Genomic DNA, 23,013 nt, shown 5'->3' on the forward strand with positions numbered 1-23,013 from the left:
TTAATGAATTGAGCCTTTAAAAAAAAGGGATATTGGATTTTAATAACTCAAATTTTGGTCTATTGAACGGTATTAATCTCAACTTAAGAAATTCCCTAGGGTAGTCTCAACTTTCACTCTTTTGGCCTCCACTGAGTCTTTTCTTAAAGGGAACTAACTAGGTTAGTTTTAGGGCAAAATATGTTGTGGAGGGCAAATGAAAAATGTAATTAAACTTAAAAACTCACCACCGTCACCACCATCATCGCCACTGCCGCTACCACCACCACCTGCTTTTGAAAGTAGGATTTGAAAATTTCTATAATTATTATTAATCAATAATTTAATATTCATAGTTATGAAAAAAATAATAATACATATTAAATGAAGTTGTTATTAAAAAAATATAAAAACAATTATATATATATATATATATATATATATAATTGATTAATAAATAGTAAACGAGTTAAGCTTAAACTTGAAAAACGATCCAAGAACCGAGCTCGAGCTTTAGAAATAGAGATAGATGCGAGCCGAGCTTGAACCTAACTAGGCTCGTTTGCACCCCTAGACGAAGAAGAAAAATAAACCTGGGTTATAATAAATAGAAGTTTTGTTTTACGCCGTCAACTTGGAGAAATGACATATTTTGCCCCCAAAACTAACTAGGTTAGTCTTCGTTAGAAAAATGCTCGATGAAGACCAATATGGTGAAAGCTGGGATTAACAAATGGAATTTATTAATTTAGGACTATTGCCGGCCAAAACACCAAAGTTTGAATTATTAAAAAAATCACCCCATTCCTATTCTTCCAAAGGACCCAATAAGTAGCCTGGATAACCGCCAAATTGTCTTTCTTCTAACATCATTATTGGATTTTCGACCTAAAAACCAACATATCTCTAATTGAACCAATGCTCGCAAGAAAACCAACATATCATTCTTCACGTTTGTTGAAAACATCACTGGTATCACTTTCATTCAAAATGTTTTCATAAATGGTTAATTAACTAGTATGCAGATATAATTGGTTAATTAGAATAGATTAGGACTAGCAAGTGTTTTGAAACCCCGACCGGACCGGCCGATCCGAGCGGAACCCGCTATCAATACAGGTCCGGTTCACATTATATAACCCGTTTTTTAACAACCCAGTCAGGTTTGACGGATTGTGGTTCGATCGGAACCGATGAACCGGAGGTTGAACCGGCAAACCATTGTTTTTCATTAAATCAAAAATGAATTGCGTAATGGGAATCGAACCTAAGTCATGCCCGAAATGAAAGATCTAACATATATTTGCCTCATAATCCAACCACCTAAGATTCATTAATGTCTTTCTAATTCATAAAATAAACCATATATATTTAAAATGCAATATATACAGCATAAATGGACATAAAAGGGTTATTATTAATATTTTTTTATGCGCATATGAATTTATATATATATATATATATACACTAGTGAGAAACCCGCGCGATGCCGCGGATGTGACAAAGCAATGCATTCTATAAGTTGATTGAAAACCTGCTTCATTAATATGGAAATAAATGGTAGATGTGGCAAGACGGGTGAGTCAATTGAATTGCGTAACAAAACATCCAGTTTAACCACAAACTTGACTCATTGTCAAAGATTAATTTTGGTCATCAAAAAGTCAACATTTCTATAAAAATTCAAAGTTGACCAGAGTAATTTCTTTCTGTGTATTATCAATGATGCCCAAAAGCCCTTATTCAAGTAAAAAGTCCAATAGCCATTTCAATGTCACCATAATTCAACTTTGAGTATATGAAAGCCAATGTTGTCCTCAACAATATTTGGGATACATTTACTAGTAAAAATTGTCAATGGTAATATAGCTAAGCTTGAAACTTTAACTTTCATTACAATATCAATCTTAAAGTGATCATAGATTCAAATTTCACTAATCACTATCATTCTATTTTGCTCATGAGAATAACTATGAACGAGATGAGAAAAAAAGTATCTTTCTTTACCGTAACTGAATGAAAAACAAACCTAAATTATACTTAAATCTAAATAATTATGCGAATATTCAATTACAAGTTACTACGATGAATGAAACTTATACATATAGTTTTCATTATTAAAGTCAAATTTCCCTTTAGAAAAAAACAAATGTAGTTGTCCATTCCATAAAGAAATAAAATAGAAGTAATTTAATATTTGTGGATCCACACAATATTTTTGAAATTCAGCCTGTACAAAAGGAAGACAAACTTCACCCAATGCCAACCCACTCCCCATCACAACCTCTTCTCACTTCCTCCATGGAAGGCATCGAGCACAGAACGGTGAGAGTTAATGGCATCAACATGCATGTTGCTGAAAAAGGTGAAGGTCCAACTATCCTCTTCCTCCATGGCTTCCCAGAGCTCTGGTACACATGGCGCCACCAGATCCACGCCTTCGCCTCCCTGGGTTACCACTGTGTCGCCCCAGACCTCCGTGGCTATGGCGACACAGAGGCACCTCTATTCGCATCGAGCTATACGTGCTTCCATGTCGTTGGAGACCTGGTAGCACTTATAGACTCGATGGGTGGGGACGCGGTGTATCTGGTGGCGCATGACTGGGGCGCCATGATTGGGTGGTACCTGTGCATGTTTAGGCCTGAAAAGGTGAAGGCCTATGCGTGCATATCGGTACCGTACCGTCCTAGGCATCCGAAGATGAAGCCTATTGAAACCATGAAAACGTTCTTTGGTGAGGATTACTATATGTGCAGGTTTCAGGTATTTTCTTAATTTCTTATTTCTTACCTTTTTTGTTTTATGCAAATAAGTCACAATCCTGTATTAGGCATTTGGCCCTTTCTTATCTTCTCCAATCTCGAGAAATAAAAAGAAATTATTTTCCTGTTACTTCTAGTTGTTTTGTCTCCTAGTGTCTTCTATTTGGAGTTATCGGCAAATAAAAAAAAAGTAATGGTTGTTTTATCAACAAAAGTGAACCGTTAAAAATTTCATGTTCGAGTTATCCTACAAAAGTTTAGTATTTTCTTGCTTTTGAGATTGTTATATCAAACAAAACGTATCATTAAAGATTCCATCTTCTTTTAGCAATAAATGGACTATTCAGTCACAAGATTCCATGTTGTTATACCAGTCATAACCACATTCCTTTGGTCGTCTTGATTTAAAGATGGCAACGGGTTTTGTAATTTATAATCCTAATCTTGTATCTTAATTGTACAATTGTGTCTGCCCAGCGCAATAACTATTGGTTTCGACTATAAATTTTCGTAATAACTACTATGTGTATTGATTTTAACGGTTAATTTGCTAAAATAACTCATTCAATTTTCAAATACATTTATACTATTTTAAGTTTTATGTTATCACCCAAGAAAGTTATAGATATAAAAGTTATATAGTCAATTTTCACAACTTATAAAACTTTTTGACTCCTAATTTAAAGTATGATTCTTTCAATAATTCATATAGTTCAACAATTAACAGACATTTCATGATCAATAATTGTACTTTTATGGGGTAGTGGTCCTTGTGATTAAGATGTAACTTATAGTTACACCTTTGGCATGATCCTTGTGATTAACAACTACTTTTTTGGACCATAATCATCCCATATCGTTTTTCTATCGATAATCATACACCTAATCATTGTTATAGTGTGTCCGTTAATTTGAATTTAAACCATAAATCATATCCCGTAACGCCGTGGTTAGCACAAAATTACATAATTATTTACTGTAGTGGGTATACTTGTAGGGCAAAAATATAAGTAAAATAGCTAACTTGAGAGTTGACTCATAGTTGTTATGAGCAATATTAAATATTTTTGTACTAGCATTAACTTTTGAACTGGATACTGATTTAATGTCCATGGAAAACTTAAATGACTCACCAAGACTGTGCTTAGGGTGATTGTAAACTATGCTCCAACGATGATATGATGGAGTTACTGGTATGAATGCATTAAAGAAAATAAACCAGATATGACTTTAATGCAACATGGGTAGCTATCACCAGTAAACATTAATTTCTCCTTTTAATTTAACATGTCATGGTTTGTATATTTTAGGAAGTTGGAGTTATGGAGGATGAGATAAAAGGCCATGAAACTGCAGAAGTGCTTAAGAAAATTCTAATGGATAAGACACCAGGACCACCTTGTTTGCCTAAAACGGACCCGTTCGGATTAAGAGCTTTAGATGGTCCTTTGCCGTTGCCTTCGTGGCTATCGGAAGATGATATCAAGTATAACGTAGACAAGTTTGACCAAACCGGCTTTACCGGCGCCTTGAATTACTATCGTGCTTTGGATTTGTAAGCATTTGTAACTATCTAGCTGGCCTTATTGTTGTTTTTCTATTTTCTTATCATATGGTCCGTGCATAGTCATAATTGATAGGTTGGATGTCGGTAACGAGTATAGTTGGCATTTGTGTTTTGGGTCAGGGTTGATCTTAAATGGGAGCTAGGTTTAGTCACATTCCCCTCGTTTTAAAGCAAAGTCATGCATATTTGTTTATAGCCATAATTGCATATGGTTGGGTGTTTGGAATATGAAAGTCTATGTTTGCTTCTAACTTTGACTGTCATGATGTCACTAGGATTTATCTATAAACACAGATTGATTTTGCTAACTTTTTTGTATTCGATGTAGGAATTGGGAGCTCACCGCCGCATGGACCGGAGCACAAGTGAATCTACCTGTTATATATGTAGTTGGGGATGAAGACATGGTGTATACAACACCAGGGTTAAAAGAGTATGTGCATGGTGGTGGATTCAAGAAAGATGTGCCATTGCTTCAAGATATTGTGGTTATGGAAGGCGTCGGTCACTTTCTCAACCAAGAAAAGCCTCAAGAATCGACCGCTATCATTCATGATTTCATCAAGAAGTTTTAACAATCTCCAGCCAAAAATTACTACTGATTTATCTACATCTGTATATGGTTGGGAATGAAGTTCATGGTTCTGTTAAAGTTGTTAAGTTTGCATACTTGATTTAGGAGTATTAGCAATTTCATGGAACGTAATATTGCTCCTATATATGACTACATATGAGCAACAATCGTGAGGGTATTTATGTCACTGGCTAGCTTCTTGATCTTTAAATTTGAAAAGAGGAAAGTATGTTTCGACACGTTTGTACTACTAATTATGAACTATCACCTAAACAAACGTCAACTTGCGACCATAATTCATTGCTAATCTTTAGGAAATCCAAAACACCAAGAAAATAAAAATATAACTGCAGTCATTAATCCCTCGGGTTATTACCTACGGATCAACCTGATAGCAACCAGAGAAGAGTGGCTTTCACCAACGGACTATCGAAGACCCGCCGACACAAGTCCAAATATTGTGGATCAGTGGGAACACTTTCCAACAAATGTTCCGTTGGTAATATGTCGCTAATACTCAAGAAACTATAAACCAAACTTTCAATTGTTTGTCGAGGAGAAGTTTTCATGCTCAGTTTCGTCGTGCAGTAGCATCTCTATTGCTATTGACTTCCAAGATGCTATCGCGTCTCATCTGCAACTTAGCTCGTTAACTACTGATAAGTTTCTATCGCTCGAACTATGTCGCTACCAAAGAACTAAATTGCTATCAATCTTTAGTTTACTACCGACCTTAGGAAACCAAGTTGCTAGCAATCAGTAGCACTAGTACAGAAAATGTTCATTTTAAAACGGTTAATTTAATAGTGTATACACGACGGTTTAAAAACCGTTTTAAACCACGTGCTACAAAACATATTTAAAATGGTTCTTAACCGGTTTATATATTAGAAGATATTAAAACCGGTTGTAACCGGTGTGTATTTTATTTAACAACGGACTGATGACCGTTATAATCTCTTTATCTACAACGGGCTCTTAACCGGTGTATAGAGCGTAGTACATCGTGCTATTAAGTTGTGCTAATAAAGTATTTACAATGAACCAGCTGTTGGACTCGTTATGCCCAAGACACATATTATTATTGATGTGGCTAGTACGTCATGATCCAAGTCGAGTCATACCCAATAACAAGCTAGACAAACACCGATTATATTTGTTTATATATGATATGATCATAAGTAAATAAATATAGACACTTATATTATTTGGAAAGGGTTTCTAAATACAATATACTTGTGAAATGAATAAATCATATGGATGATTTATATTTTGAGAGAGAGAGCATTTCATAGTGTTATTTAAGATGGTTAAATAACAATATGTGAAAATGGCTACCAAACATGTTACCTATATTGTGTTATGTTTATTTTTGATAACACAATTGAGTTTTATGATATAAAATAATAATAATAATAATAATAATAATAATAATAATAAAGGAAGAGGGTTTCGGCCCCCACCCCCTTTTTCTCCTTTCATTTTATATTATTATTTTTCCCTTAGTGGGTGCATGCAAAGAAGACAATTGGTCCATGGAGTGGTGCATTTTGAATGACCACCAAATCCCTCTTTCATTTTTATTGTCACATTTTTGCAAGTATCAAAAACACTCTCACTCTTCTCCTTTCTCTCCCAATTTCGGCCAAAGGAGAAGAAGAACAAGGAGGTGTTTTTCAAGTGCTAAAATCCTAGCTAAAGGTGTGTTGTTGGAGCTTGGGGTATACAAGCTTGAGGAGCTTCTCCGTTGGAGTTCTTGCCCTTCCGTCATCTCCTTCTTCACCCGGTTTTGCTACTTGAAAGGTAGTTATGACATGCAAGGACTTATAGTGACATGCATGTATTAGATAGTATGTATTTCGTATTTGAATCCGATTTTGGGTTTTACATGTATAAAATTGGTTTTATACACTATAAACTAACAATATTTAAATCTTTTATCCGCTGCGTTTTTCATACAATTGGACTTTTATGACTTTGATAATCTTGTTAAAACCCAACAATGGCATCAAGAGCCGCTTATACGAATGCATGCTTCATTAGATCCAAAAATTTTCGGGTTTATGGTGAGTTTTACCATATGGCCGAAAGTTTTTGGGGTTTTGGTTTCCCCATGGTTTTTCAAGGTTATACTTTACATGCATGTGGTAATCTTGAAAAAAACTAGGTCATTTGGATGATTGTTTACTTTGTTTGGACAAAACCCGAAACTTTCGGTTTGGTTAAGGTTGGGCCGAAAGTTTTGAGGGAAAGGGGAACCATTTTTTGGTCTTGGATTATTGCATATTTGGATGTGTAATAGATGTTCATAACCAAGCCATGGCCTTGTGTTTGGTTGTATGATTGTGTTGTGGTTGATAATTTATTCGATATGGTTGTAATATTATTTGGGTTTTGTAATCTATTTATTCATTCATTTGGTTTGTAATAATAAATAGGTTAGATGTATTTCTTTTACTAGAAAAATGTATTAGGATATATTTTGTAAAAGAAGATGCAAGGAAGTAAACCCAAGTAAAAGATGGAGACCACAACACGAAGTGAACACTTGGAGCATTTGGATGCGGCATCAAGTGGGAGTTCACCGACACAAGTTCATGTTCTTATGGGTCCCTTAGGAGAGACTTTTTGGCACACTTGTCTTCGGTCAACAAGTGTAGTCAATAATAGGAGGCTATGGTTATGAACATGTGATTGTATAATGTATGCTTGTTTGGTTGATTTACTTGTTTGTGCTATTACAATATGGATTGCTAACAATTTAAAATCAACAACTTGCATAAAATTGGTTCCTTAGAAATCGTTAGGCAATAAAATTGGTTTTATTAAAGGCTAGTGATTTCATAATAAAATGGGTTTATTAATAGGAACTTTGAAAATCGGTTTTTCAACTAAGTACCATACATTTGAATGCATGCAAATGGAAGGTACATTAGTTGTTTTCCAATCTAGAATTTAGAAAACGAAAAAAAATCCCTTTAAAAAAAAAAATAAGTCGAACACCATCCTTTTATACAACACTCGAATCACTTGGGAACTCAATATGGGATAAAGGTCACCTAACCATGTTGGAGGAAACTTGTGAATTTGAGATGGGTTTACCATATTTGTGGGATAAATGTCACCTAACCACTTGTATGTGTAAACTCACACGTGTGTATAAGTAGGACGACTTAAATTGGAAACCATGTGAATAGGGTCACCGAAGCATGGTATACAATGGTGTTGATGGGATTAAACATGCCAACTAAACATAAGATGTTTAACCGATCCCATAAAACTAGAAGTTGCAAAGGGTTGCAATCGTCAAGCGTTGACTACCTTGTTAATATAAATAGTATGATAAAGGTCACCTAACTACTATTTGAATGTAACATTGGGTTCTAGATTTTAATCATTAATTGTCTTGGAGACATAAAGGGTATTAAAGATTAAAATAATTGATATCGAAAATACTAAAATTGAGCTTTGTTATATTTGTAGATGGCCGCAATCAACAATCCACCTAACGTTATTATTCCACCCGTAAATAACCTATCACTAAGATCTATTCTCGATAAGGATCGTCTAAACTATACCAACTTTATGGACTGGTATCGTAACTTGAGAATCGTTCTCAAGCAAGAAAAGAAATACTACGTAATCGACGAACCTATTCCCGATGAACCTAGTGTTGACGATGCCGAAAACTATAACAATTGGGTAAAGCACAATGAGGATTCGGTGCAAGTTTCTTGCCTCATGTTGGGAACTATGATTCCCGAAATTCAAAAGGATTTTGAACTTCATGGGGCATACGACATGATCACCCAACTTAAGGAAATGTTCCTTACACAAGCTAGGGTGGAGCGCTTCGAAACGGTTCGAGCGCTTCATGCGTGTCGTATGGAAGAAACCTAATCCGTTTCCTCCTATGTGCTTAAGATGAAAAGCCACATTGATCGTCTCGAGCGCCTTAATTGTCCCGTCTCTAAAGAGTTAGCCACGGATTTGATCCTAAATGGCTTAACTAAAAAGTTTGAGACATTTGTTATGAATTATAACATGAATGGGTGGGATAAGAGCATTGGTGAACTTCACGCAATGCTCAAGACGGCCGAGACGGGAATGGGTAAAAAGGTTTTTCCCATTCTAACAATCAATGAAGGGGGTAATAGGAAGAGGCACCACCCGGAACCTAAGGCAAAGGTTGCCAAATGTAAGGGACAAGTCATGGCTAAGTTCAAGGGAAAGGCGAAAGCGGAACCACCCAAACCGAAAGAAAAGAAGCCAAATGTTTGCGCGGAGGATCCGTGCTTTGGATGTGGGGAGATAGGGCATTGGATGAGGAATTGTCCAACCTATCTAAAAGAGTTGAAAGCTAAGAGGGATGCGGGGCAAACCTCGGGTACAAAAACTTTCATGATTCATGTTGATCTTAATATTATTTCCTCTAACACATGGGTAGTGGATACCGGAAGTGGAACTCATATTTGCAATTTGTTGCAGGGGTTCAAAGGAAATGAAGGATTCAAGAAGGGAGATATTAGTCTCTTCATGGGCAACGGAGCAAAGGTTGTTGTCGAAGCCCGAGGGGACTACATTTTGAAGCTTCCAAATGGTTTGGAAGTAATTTTAAATAATGTTTTGTATGCTCCTAGTTTGACTAGGAATATTATCTCTGTTTCCTTGTTAAGACAATATGGTTATGATTTCAATTTCATGGATGATTGTATTTATGTTTTCATGAATGATGTATTTTATTTTAATGCAATGCCATCTAATGGCATTTATGAATTGGTTCATAATAACACATCTTATGATAACATATTATACCAATCAAGCACTAAAAGACTCAAAATGGATTTGAGTAAAACTTATCTTTGGCATTGTCGCCTTGGTCATATAAACAAAGATCGCATACATACACTTCAAAAGAATGGTCTTTTGGAATCAAGTGAAGGTGATTCATTTGATAAATGCGAGTCTTGTATATTAGGAAAGATGACCGAGGACCCCTTTAGTGGGACAAACGACGGGGCAAAAGACTTATTGGGTATCATACATACGGATGTATGTGGTCCCTTTAATGCAATGACAAGGAATGGTGAAAGATACTTCATTACCTTTATCGATGATTATAGTCGTTATGGGTATGTGTACTTGTTATGACACAAAGATGAAGCTTTTGAAATGTTCAAAAACTTCCAAAATGTACAAAATCAACTCGATAAAACCATCAAAGTACTTCGTTCGGATAGAGGAGGAGAATACCTAAGTGATGCTTTCCAAGATCATCTTAGGAGTTGTGGGATCATCTCACAACTTACTCCACCCGGAACACCACAACACAATGGTGTATCTGAAAGGAGGAATCAAACTCTATTGGATATAGTTCGATCTATGATGGCTAGAAGCACATTGCCTCTGTCATTTTGGGGTTTTGCTTTGCTCTCCGCAGCCCGTATTCTAAATATGGCCCCAACCAAGAAAGTGGAAAAGACACCTTTTGAAATATGGAATGGAAGGGCTCCATCATTATCATATTTAAAGGTATGGGGTTGCGAGGCTTATGTCAAGAACAACACCCAAAACAAACTTGAAAGTCGATCCACTAAGTGTATCTTTGTAAGATATCCCAAAGATTCTATGGGATATTATTTCTACAACCCAACCGAACAAAAGGTGTTCGTTGCTCGAAAGGCCGAGTTCTTGGAAACTAAGTTCCTTATGGAAGGTACTAGTAGAACGGTGGAACTCGAGGAGGATCGAGAACCACAAGCCGATACACGTTTGGTTGATACTAGCAATCATCAAGAGGTTGTTGAGAATGATCAAATGGTTGATCAAAACACACAAAACGTTCGCAAATCCGGTAGAATTAGTTATCCACCCAAAAGATATGGATTTTTCATGGATGGATGCTATGTGGTAGATTCGGATGAACCCACCACATACCGTGATGCAATGTCACAATTCGATTGTGACAAATGGCTTGAAGCCATGAACGTTGAGATGCAATCCATGCATGACAACCAAGTATGGGATTTGGTTGTACCACCTCTTAATTCCAAACCGGTTGGAAGTAAGTGGGTCTTTAAGAAGAAAACCGATATGCATGGAAACTTGGATACTTATAAAGCAAGACTTGTAGCAAAAGGTTTCACTCAAACTCAAGGGGTTGACTATGATGAAACTTTTTCTCCCGTAGCAATGCTAAAGTCTATTAGGATATTGTTTGCCATAGCCGCACATTATGACTATGAGATATGGCAAATGGATGTCAAAACCGCTTTTCTAAATGGACATCTTGAGGAAGATGTCTATATGGTTCAACCCGAGGGTTTTGTCGATCCACAACATCCTAACAAAGTGTGCAAGTTAAAGAAATCATCTATGGATTGAAACAAGCATCTAGAAGTTGGAATCACCGATTTGATGAAGAAGTTAAGAAATTTAGATTCATCAAAAATGGTGACGAAGCTTGTGTGTATAAGAAAGCTAGTGGGAGCATCATTACCTTCTTAGTATTGTATGTTGATGACATACTACTATTTGGGAATGACATTCCAACCATGGAAGGCGTAAAAGCATGGCTTGGAAGTTGCTTTTCCATCAAAGATATTGGTGAAGCCGCCTATATTTTGGGAATAAAGATCTATAGGGATAGATCAAGGCGGTTGATAGGTTTAAACCAAAGTGCATACATTGACAAAATCTTGAAAAGGTTCAAGATGGATAACTCTAAGAGAGGCTTGGTACCTATTCAAAGAGGAACGATATTGAGTGCGTCTCAATGTCCAAGCTCAAAGGAAGAGCAAGATAAAATGAATGGGATCCCATACGCATCGGCTATTGGATCCATCATGTATGCAATGGTATGCACTAGACCGGATGTGTCATGCGCTTTAAGCATGACAAGTAGATTCCAACATAATCCGGGAAGTAACCATTGGATGGCGGTCAAGAGTATATTGAAATACCTTAGAAGGACTAAGGACATGTTTCTAATATATGGTTCGGGTGAGGAGGAACTCGTTGTAAAGGGTTACACGGATGCGAGTTTCCAAACCGATTGAGATGATTCTCGATCACAATCGGGATATGTGTTCGTTATGAATGGTGGGGCAATCTCTTGGAAGAGCTCAAAACAAGATGTGGTAGCTTTGTCCACCACAGAATCGGAATACATCGCCGCCTCATCGGCAGCTCAAGAAGCTGCGTGGATTAGGAAGTTCATTGCCGACCTAGGGGTGGTCCGTACCATTCAGGACCCTCTAAAAATCTTTTGTGACAACGAGGGTGCGATTGCTCAAATCAAGGAACCTCGTGCTCATCAAAAGACGAGGCACATTGAGCGGAGGTTCAACTACATAAGGGATGGAAAAAAAAAACATCAAGATTTTAAATCAAAATAATCAAAATAAAAAAAAAACACCAGATTTTAATCTAAATTTAAAACACAACACCAAAAACATCAAGAACTAAAACACACCAACTTGAACAAAAGCACATCGTCTCCAACATTATCGCCTCCGTCATCATATACACCCACCGGAAAAATCCGAGCTTACAAAGTGTCTAAATTTAATCCAAAATTTAAAACATAACATCAAGAACGTCATAATCTATTATTGTATGGATTTTTAGATAAAAGCAATACACTATCTTGTACAATATATCTTCAAAAACCAAAATTATACATGAGTATGAACAATATTAAAATGCAAATTCAAACATGAACTAAAAAACACTGGACCCGAACTCATCTTCAAACATGAACTAAAAAGCGATGAATCGTTGACTAAAAAGACCAATGCGTCTAAGATTCATGCAATATCCATTCTTCATCCTCATCATCATGACACCTTCCACGAACACATTATAAAGATCGCAATCCTGAATATGTCGACACAACAAATAAATAAACGCACTAATGAATTTTTTTAACAACAAACTATTGAAATAAAATACCTTTTGAAAAAGATGACATGGAAAAAAAAATAATACAGTGCTAATTTACTAAAATAACAATTATTAGTTAGGAAATTCAAATTAGAAAAAATGCTTTACCTACCTCATTTAGTTGTTGACTTTATACAACAGGGAACGGACGACCTCAAATCTTCATTATATTGGGTTTTTTTCATCCAATTTACTCTTTGCATGATAGCCTCTTAGCCGTTCATATATCACACCCTTTTACATAAAACATGAAAATAATTAAGTAATTAAACAAACATAATTGATCACAGTGGAATTCCAATTTGGCAGTCAGATTCGCAATTCCAATTTTGCAAACAAAATATGAATCGGATAACCTAAAAAATGAAAACCTAAGTCCAATTAACCAACCACCATAGCAGATTATGAACACAATAACCATAACTAACCTGGAGAATGCTGGACCAAACCACCCAAACGTGTAATGTTTGGCGGTCGCGCTCAGACGATTCCGACGCCTGTTTATGGCTGTTGGTGGTACCAGATCGAGTTAGTCGTGGGTTGGTGAAGAGGTAGGTCCCAGCAGAGCCCAGTTGGACCCGCAAGACTCACCTTGAACAGGGACGTCTGCGTAATGACCAACTGCTCCAGCAGGACCCACCATGCTCAAAGAACCTTACGCGCAGTACGCCAGCTGTACCCGCAGGGAAAGCCTCCCAATGGTGAAGTACCCCGCCTGTTCCCGCAGTTGCGGATACAAGCCATCAGGGAAGGCTACCCGCACTAACAGCAAGGCTACACGCACAAGGCATTCGTTACTTCAGTAGTCACATGAAGGAATGAGCAACGCGGGAACACTCCCGCCTAAATGAGCCAGTCCGTATGCTTCTGGAAGGTCTTTCGTACTATACCTACTAAGGTATGGGCGGAACAGACAGTTTGACCAGAGCAGCCCATGAACTAATCACAGGGTGACAGCTCACCGACAACAATACGAGGAGGAGCACCCTCTAGTACTGTTTGTCACTATTAGCCGCTGCCTACTCACCAACCCTTACGATGGGACGTGCGCAGCCTACAGTTGGTGGAACAGTGCGTAGCCGGCAGTAAAGGAACAGTATACAGCCGACCTTATTACTGTCGGCCGTAACCTATCCACCAACCAGCATGACCCGTGCGTAGTCCACTGTTGGTAGAACAGGAATACTATTCAGCCGGCTGTACCTGCTTGGAAACCTACCTTCGGCTATAAATACTCCAACACCTTGGAATGGTAAGGACAACATCTGATATCTCAATCTTATCTAGCAATCTCTTAATATACACTTATATTCAGAGCAATCTAGTCTGATTCTCACGCCGGAGGGTGGTCACAAGGAGGAACCCCCCCCTTCTCAGTGACGAGCTTACGGTGTCTGTTTTGCAGGTCTCTAGAAGAATAACCTTCTCTGCTGGACCTCATCCCTGTGGGAAACATTACTTAACCCCCAGATTATCTATAATCTGTCCAGGGTTCACTTAGTGTTTCTTCATTGGCGCCATCCGTGCATAAAAGCTAGAACTAATTTAGTTTTTTCAAAATTTCTGAAGAAATGGTTAACGTTACTCCGGTCCCAAGGCCAGTAACCGACCAAGAAACCCCGGTAACCACAACCCCAGCAACTGGGGGGAACACCGGCGGTTATACAAATCTTACGAACACTACCCCGACTACCCAAGCCGGGGCAAGTGCAGTAAATATTCCACTGGGGTTCACTGATGCCCAGTTGGAAAAACGAACGAGGGTCCCTCGCCAAACACTAGATCAAGTGAAGGCGTGGGCCGAAGCACGTCAAAGAGAGTTCCAAGCTGAATTGGATGAACGCTTGCGTTCAGTTCAACAGGCTGACGAATTCGGCAGTACTCGCCAACACCTCAATATGAACAGTGAGTGCGAGTACTCAGACGACGAGAGGGAAGAATCCGATACCGACGCAAACCCTCGCCATAAGGCGAAAGGGAAGCGTAAGGAAACGGACTTCCAACCAAAAAGGAATTTTGGGGAAGCTTTTAAACCAACAAATGCGGAGAGAAACCCGCGTGACTTCTCCAAAACCTTTAGACCAACTGCTACAAATGCAGGAAAGTCAAAATTCGCAAGGGACATTGCGGAAGCAATCGCCCCGAGAAGTGCCAAACAAATTTCAAACATTGGCACTTATGATGGTCTATCCGACTGAGACGACCATTTGAACAGGTTCATTGCGGGGGCTACCGTCAGTAACTGGACGGAACCCACGTGGTGTTACATGTTCCAGATGACTCTGGTCGGAGCGGCCAGGGCATGGTTCGATCGTTTACCGGTCCACCACATATATGACTGGGCGGACTTTCAGAACAAGTTCAGCCAGCACTTCAGCCAACAGAGGAAATACACTGAAGAACAGTGGACGATCCTCAACTGTGTTAGAGAGGAGGAAGAATCTTTACTAGACTTCATCACCCGCTTCAACTCCAAAAAGCTAAGTCTCGGCAACATAAGTGAAGATCTGGTTCGCGCCGCTTTCATCCAAGGCGCCGAATACCCAGAGCTTATCCGCACATTGACGGGTAAGGATGGCATGCCATCAACATGGGATGCCATCATGACGGCGGCAAAGCGCTTTGCCGAGACGGAAAAGCAACTGGGAAGGGATCTTCCCCAGAGTACACACCTCTACACGCAGAGGACAAGAGAGAACAATGTAAGGATCGCCCGGCAGAACAAAAAGAGAAAGCTGGGTATCTGGCAGTCAAGGGTAAACTTTGACACCTCATCCAGCTCTCACCCTCTTGTTGGCAGAAGAAATCACACACACCCTTCAAGCCAAAAGCACCGGTGGACGCCACTCACTAAAAGCGTCACGGAGATATTTGCTACTGAAAAGCTACCATGGCCAAAAGCTCCAATGATCCGGCAGTGACCTAATGCGGATCAGAGCAAATCCTGTGACTTCCACGGGACAAAAGGTCATGGTACGGAAGAGTGCACATCCTTGAAGGATATTGTTGAAGCATTCGTCAAGGATGGAAGACTGTCACACCTGGTGGCATCAATCAAGAAGGGTGGAAGGAACGACAACCGGTATCGAGGCAACGGACGAAAACCCGTGGACATCAGCATCAACATGGTTCATGGTAACATCAGAGGAAGAAAAAGGCGAACGATAGAACCATGTGCGTGGAAGGAAGCTGAGGTGCGCTTCCCGCGAGTGCCAGGAGGACCCAGCAAAGAAGGCCCTATCGTCATCAAAAGCCAGCTGGGGCACTACATCACCTCCCGCACTCTTGCTGACAACGGCGCCTCGTCAACGGTGATGTACAGGCAGTTCTTCGACAAGCTAGATGACGAAGACAAGGAACGCCTGGAAACGATCTGCGCCTCGATGGAAGGGTTTGATGGCAGCACAAACACCCCCCTGGGTATCCTATCTTTCCCCGTCACTCTTACGGATGGGAAACACTCCCGCACAGAAGATGTGGATTTTGTCGTGATGAGGAAGCCACACCACACATACGACATTCTCTTCGGGAGAGACGGGATGGCAAGATTCAACGCCGTGGTATCCTCAGTCCACGGCATGATGGGATGGCCAACAGCTGAGGGTGTAGCGATGATCACCGGCATTCCCCAGGTATGCATCGCATCTGTCTCATCTAAACCCAAACCAAAGATGGCTAAACCAACCATCACCGAACCAGAAAGATGGGCCTTCAACGGCAAGTACCCGGACCAGGCCGTCACCATTGGCCCAACAATTGTTGATCCCACACGCACCTTACTTAAGCGCTTATTACAAAGGAACGCCGACATCTTCGCGTGGACACCAGCTGACATGACTGGTGTACCCCGGAGTAAGGCAGAGCATAAGCTCAAATGCGATCCGGCTGTCACGCCGATCGTACAAAAGCGCAGAGTAATGGGGCCAGAACAAACTAACGCGTGTAGAACCCAAGTCAAGGAACTCCTTGACGCAGGCATCGTACGCGTTAGTAGATATCAAACTTGGGTTGCAAATCCCGTTATGGTACCGAAGAATGACAAACAATGGCGCATGTGCATAGATTTCAAGGATTTGAACAAAGCATGCCCCAAAGATTGTTATCCGTTACCTGAAATTGATCTTAAGGTGGATTCGTTGGCACCATTCCGCCTTAAATGCTTCCTGGACGCGTATAAGGGGTACCATCAAATCCACATGGCCGTTGATGATCAGGACAAAACCGCTTTTCGGACGCCCGATGGCACATTTTGTTATCAAATGATGCCATTCGGACTTAAAAATGCCGTGTCCACATACCAACGCCTGATGGACAAAGAGTTTCATTCCCAAATTGGGAGGAACTTGGAAGTCTACATGGATGACTTGGTCATCAAAAGCCCTGACCCAGAAGCGATGTTGAAAGACATCGAAGAAACTTTCAACACGCTCAGGAAGATAAACATGAAGCTCAACCTGAGCAAGTGTGCCTTTGGAATGGAAGAAGGGAAGTTCTTGGGGGTCATCGTCACTAAAGATGGCTTCAGAGCGAACCCTGAAAAGGTCGAAGCCATTATCAAAATGGAATCACCTACTACCATCAAACAGGCTCAGACACTGAATGGACGACTAGTGGCACTTAATCGCTTTTTGGCAAACCACGCGGATAAGTCGTTTCCATTCGTGTCAACCTTGAGAAACTGTTTAAAGAAAACGCACTTCCGCTGGACACCAGAAGCGGAACAAGCTTTTCAGGAGATTCGGTCACGCTTGATCGAACTCCCAACGCTGACAGCACCAAAAGCGGGAGAGGAATTAATCCTATACCTTTCCGCAACTGATAGAGCAACCGGGGCAGTCCTGCTAGTAGAACGAAAAGGCATCCAGATGCCAATCTACTATGTTAGCCGTGTCCTAACAGACGTAGAAACCCGGTACTCTACCCTAGAAAAATTAGTCTTAGCACTGATACACGCTTCACGCAGGCTAAGACGATATTTCCAGGGTCACCCAATCACCATTCTCTCCAACCTCAAACTTGCAAACGTTCTAGGCAAACCCGAGTTATCGGGACGCCTAGCCAAATGGGCAATTGAGTTGGGGAATACGCGATAAAGTATAAGCCAAGACCAGCCATAAAAGGCCAGGTTCTGGCCGACTTTATTGCAGAAGTGCCCGCATCGCGGGAAAAAGAGTGCCAGGATGTGACACCCGGTAATTTCCCAATCCCATAAACCAAGTAATCAACCTAATTATTAGGTGATTGTGAATATGATGCGCGCCATGTTAGAATCAGCGCGGGCATATGTTCTATGCGCCAGCGCGGATGCGATGCGCGCCATGTTAGAATCAGCGCGGGCATATGTTCTATGCGCCAGCGCGGATGCGATGCGCGCCATGTTAGGATCAGCGCGGGCATATGTTATGTGCGCCACGCGCACATGTTTTGTGTTTTCATAACTTAATTTTATGTCGTTTCTGTCTAATGGGTTGCATACCTCTTCTGTCTAATGTTTTTTTTTTTTTTTTTTTTTGAAAATATTCTTTGAAAAATATTTCATGCGATTCCCCTACGGTTATAGTCTAGGTTAAAACTTCTTTTCCTAGTTCGCTATAACCAGTGCTCTGATACCAATCTGTCACACCCGGCCCTAAACGGCGGAAACAGCCGGGCGCACGCGAGTGGGGATTGATAGTCAAGCACGGGTCATTGCAAACATTTAAGAAAAATAAAATTTCCATTGCGCATGAAATGTCTAGTACAAAATACATTACATTGTTTAGAATTACATAAAAACATCCAAGTATGAAAATCATTGAAGATTTCCGCGCCATATCCCCTTACGTGGCGGGAACAACCGCGCGCGTCGAAGGGATAGAACCAAAATCTTCCAAAAAGCTAATTTTAGATGTTCTGCGTGAGGTGCTCTATGTGTGACTCCATGCGCTACCTAGTTGTCTCCTGAAAGACACGTAAAAACATTTGAATCAGTATAAACTGAGTGAGTTCACAAGTTTTAGTAACTTGATAAATCGTATTGCATCATAATCTTGATACAACCATACTAAAACATATTTCTGATAACATCATAAAACACATGCTTTGTGAATTCGTATTGAAACATAGTTCTGATAACATATTCCTGATAAAACCGTTCCGCGGGTTACGCGCGAACATTTCTGGAAAACGTGCTCGTCTATGCAAAGTGGCGCTGCCACTACGAGCGAATTAATAATACCGTCCCGCGGGTTACGCGCGGACGTTGTGCCGGAAAAACAAGGCGCTCGTCCATGCAAAGAGGTGCGACCCCTACGAGCGGGCTCAATCCCATAGTACTGCCCCATGACCATACTAGGCACTCGTCCATGCAAGGAGGTGCGACCCCTACGAGTGGGTTGATCAAACCAGCAGTCCCTATCCTTAGAGTTCCAATGGTAAAGTGATCACTTACTCGTATCGCACTCACATCGAAAACCATAGATAACCGTTTGCATTGCTCGAAAAATATTCCATAAAGAAACATAATTTAAACACATAATCGCTTGCATTACTTGTAAGAGTACCATGATAAAACATAGTTTAGGTACGTGTCCCTCGCCCCGAAAACAGTTTAAAACAGTGAAAATAGTGAAAATAGGGGCTGTGAGACTCACCTGTGGTTCTTGTTAAGAGACTAATCGAGATTCGGGTTTCTTGGTGTTAGGCTCGAAATTGAAAGTCTAGAATATGATTAAATAACAAGAAATACATATATTATGATCAAGAAATCGGAGAATATAAGGGTTGGAAAGTAGATCTCAAGGTTATAATCTCGGCTTACCTAGTACAGGAACGGAAATGAAACGGATGCTGATTTGCAGTTTTAAGAGTTTGTAGTGTGTTTGGGTGATAATTTAGGTTACATATTTATAGGCAAACTCAAGGGAACACAATCCCTTGCTTTAGGGGGTTGAAATCCTTTCATATCTAGGTGTAATGATGATAAAGTATGGAAATTATTATTATAAATTTAAAAGAATGGAGGTGATTGGTCCTAGGGAGTGGTTAGAAGGATTCTGATTGATTTTGACAGGACATGCAGGACTGTGGTTGGTGGGAGTAGGTATGGCTGACAGCTGACATTTCGTGTTACAGTATACTTTTCCTGGTACTGTTGTCAGTGTGCAGTCAAAAGGTAAAAATCTCTGAAACACGTAACTGGTTCCTTCTGGGCGGGGGAAATCCCCATACATTTGAGAAATAGACTAAGTGTTTTGTGCGTGTAGCCTTGCGCGTATAGCCTTCTGCGTGTAGGCTATTTCTTTGCTGCGGGTAGGTGTGTAACCTTCTCGCAGTCAGGGACGTTGAGTTTCATTTGTAGATTCTCCATGAGGCCTTGGTATTTCAACATAGTGATCAGTTATGTTGAAGTCAATTCCATCCTGGAGCTTCAGACAAACTAGCTCTCAATGTTCCCTCCATGCGGGGAGGTTAGTTCCTTTTCCGCACGCGCATAAATGATTTGGGATGCACCCGCCTTAGCATCAAGCGGGGTGGTCAACCCATTAGACACTATGAAATTAAGTTATGAAAACATAAAGCCAAAACATTCGCGCATGGCGCTCGCGCAGGGTGCATACAACATATGCACGCGCTGATTCTAACATGGCGCGCTCGCGCAGGGTGCATACAACATATGCACGCGCTGATTCTAACATGGCGCGCTCGCGCAGGGTGCATACAACATATGCACGCGCTGGTTCTAACATGGCGCGCTCGCGCAGGGTGCATACAACATATGCACACGCTGGTTCTAACATGGCGCGCTCGCGCAGGGTGCATACAACATATGCACGCGCTGGTTCTAACATGGCGCGCTCGCGCAGGGTGCATACAACATATGCACGCGCTGGTTCTAACATGGCGCGCTCGCGCAGGGTGCATACAACATATGCACGCGCTGGTTCTAACATGGCGCGCTCGCGCAGGGCGCATACAACATAATTACCTAATAATTAGGTTGATTACTTGGTTTATGGGATTGGGAAATTACCGGGTGTCACATTCTCCCCCTGTTAGAAGAATTTCGTCCCGAAATTTAGGAGACGTTGCTGGCAGAAGCCATGCTTTGAAAGAGGTGTGGGTATTTCTTGCGCATTTGGTCTTCTCTTTCCCAAGTGAATTCAGGCCCACGCCTCGAGTTCCATTGAACCTTTACTAACTTGATTCGACTTCTTCGTAACTTTTGTTCTTTCCAATCGGTTACTGCTATAGGTTCTTCTACGAAGTGTAGTCGTTTGTCGATGTGAATCTCGTCCAACGGTAAAATTAACGTTTCGTCGGATAAGCACTTCTTGAAGTTGGACACATGGAACGTATCATGAACTCCACTAAGTTCGGCGGGTAAACGGAGTTTATAAGCAACCGGACCGATCCTTTCCAGAATCTCAAATGGTCCAATATAGCGTGGATTTAATTTTCCTCGCTTGCCGAAACGGGGGACTCCTTTCCATGGAGAGACTTTCAAAAGCACTTTATCCCCTACTTGAAATTCCAATGGTTTTCTTCTCGCATCAGCATAGCTTTTCTGTCTGTCGCGCGCTGCCTTAAGGCGATCCCGTATCTGAAAAATCTTATCCGTCGTTTCTTGGATCAATTCTGGACCAGTCATTTGTTTGTCACCCACTTCAGCCCAGCACAGTGGGGATCTACACTTGCGCCCATATAAGGCTTCAAACGGCGCAGCCTTGAGGCTTGTGTGATAACTGTTATTGTATGAAAATTCAACCAATGGGAGATGAGTATCCCAGCTACCTCCGAAATCGATTGCGCACGCGCGCAACATATCTTCTAATGTCTGAATTGTTCGCTCGCTTTGTCCATCCGTTTGGGGACGATAAGCCGTACTCATGTCAAGACGAGTACCTAAAGCCCCTTGTAACGATCTCCAAAATCTTGAGGTGAACCGACTATCTCTATCAGAAATGATGGACACCGGGACTCCATGTTTTGAAACTACTTCTCGAATATACAATCGGGCTAACTTCTCCATCTTATCGGTTTCCTTGATCGGCAGGAAGTGTGCTGACTTAGTTAGCCGGTCAACTATAACCCAAATCATGTTGTAACCCCCAGGTGTCCTTGGCAGTTTGGTAATGAAGTCCATAGAGATTTGTTCCCACTTCCACATGGGAATTTCTGGCTGTTGAAGCAACCCCGACGGTTTCTGGTATTCAGCCTTCACCTTTGAACACGTCAGGCACTTACTGACATACGTCGCGATGTTGCCCTTAAGGTTGGGCCACCAATATAGCGCTTTAACATCTTGGTACATCTTGTCTGCGCCAGGATGTACAGAATACCGCGTTTTGTGAGCTTCGTTTAACACTTGCTCGCGCAATCCTCCCTTGAGAGGGACCCATATGCGGTTAGCAAAATATCGAGTGTCGTTCTCTTTGCGCTCCAAATCCTTAACCATACCCCCAAGGGATTCGTTCTTGACAAACTCTGGTTTCAAGGCTTCTTGTTGGGCTTCTCGGATGCGGGTAGTGAGGTCTGCGCGAATGGTCAATCTTAGAGCCTTAACTCGTAGTGTCCTTGCGCGCTCTTTCCTACTTAGAGCGTCTGCTACCACATTCGCCTTTCCAGGATGATACTTTATTTCACAATCATAATCATTCAATAACTCAACCCATCTTCGTTGCCTCATGTTTAAATCCTTCTGATCAAATATGTGTTGGAGGCTCTTGTGATCCGTAAAAATCAAACACTTAGTACCATAAAGATAATGGCGCCAAATCTTTAGCGCGAAAACAACTGCTCCAAGTTCCAGATCGTGCGTGGTATAGTTCCTTTCATTGACCTTGAGCTGACGAGAGGCGTACGCTATGACTTTGTTTCTCTGCATAAGGACACATCCGAGTCCTTGATGTGAAGCGTCGCAGTAGACGACGATATCATCCGTCCCCTCGGGCAGAGACAAAATTGGCGCACTACATAACTTTTGCTTTAACATTTGAAACGCTGCTTCCTGGTTTTCGCCCCAATCAAACTTCTTATCTTTCTGGGTTAGCGCAGTCAGAGGTAAAGCTATCTTGGAGAAGTTCTCAATGAAACGTCGATAGTAGCCAGCTAGTCCTAGGAATTGCCTCACCTCAGTTGGGGTTTTTGGCGCCTCCCAATTTTCGATGGCTTTGACCTTGGAAGGATCGACGTGTATTCCTTTC

General features: G+C 40.9%; 1 protein-coding gene across 1 annotated transcript; it reads left to right on the forward strand.

The window, feature by feature from the left end:
* Positions 1 to 2,111: 2,111 nt before the first annotated feature.
* Positions 2,112 to 5,021, forward strand: LOC143562840 (epoxide hydrolase 3-like). Its single transcript, XM_077050533.1, has 3 exons — positions 2,112 to 2,745; positions 4,055 to 4,299; positions 4,640 to 5,021. The coding sequence occupies exons 1-3, from the start codon at positions 2,239 to 2,241 to the stop codon at positions 4,884 to 4,886; spliced, it is 999 nt and encodes a 332-aa protein (XP_076906648.1). The 5' UTR covers positions 2,112 to 2,238; the 3' UTR covers positions 4,887 to 5,021.
* Positions 5,022 to 23,013: the final 17,992 nt, after the last annotated feature.

The sequence above is a fragment of the Bidens hawaiensis genome, unplaced genomic scaffold (genome assembly GCF_021521415.1).
Source record: "Bidens hawaiensis isolate Kalapana, Puna unplaced genomic scaffold, B.hawaiensis_p1.1 tig00021179_1, whole genome shotgun sequence".
Taxonomy (NCBI): Eukaryota; Viridiplantae; Streptophyta; class Magnoliopsida; order Asterales; family Asteraceae; genus Bidens; species Bidens hawaiensis.

Bases quoted from the DNA above. Each gene is read 5' to 3' on its own strand.
- LOC143562840 (XM_077050533.1), top strand. From the start codon at position 2,239: ATGCCAACCCACTCCCCATCACAACCTCTTCTCACTTCCTCCATGGAA. The intron at 2,746-4,054 runs GTATTTTCTTAA...TGTATATTTTAG, and splicing joins ACTATATGTGCAGGTTTCAG to GAAGTTGGAGTTATGGAGGA. The intron at 4,300-4,639 runs GTAAGCATTTGT...TATTCGATGTAG, and splicing joins TACTATCGTGCTTTGGATTT to GAATTGGGAGCTCACCGCCG.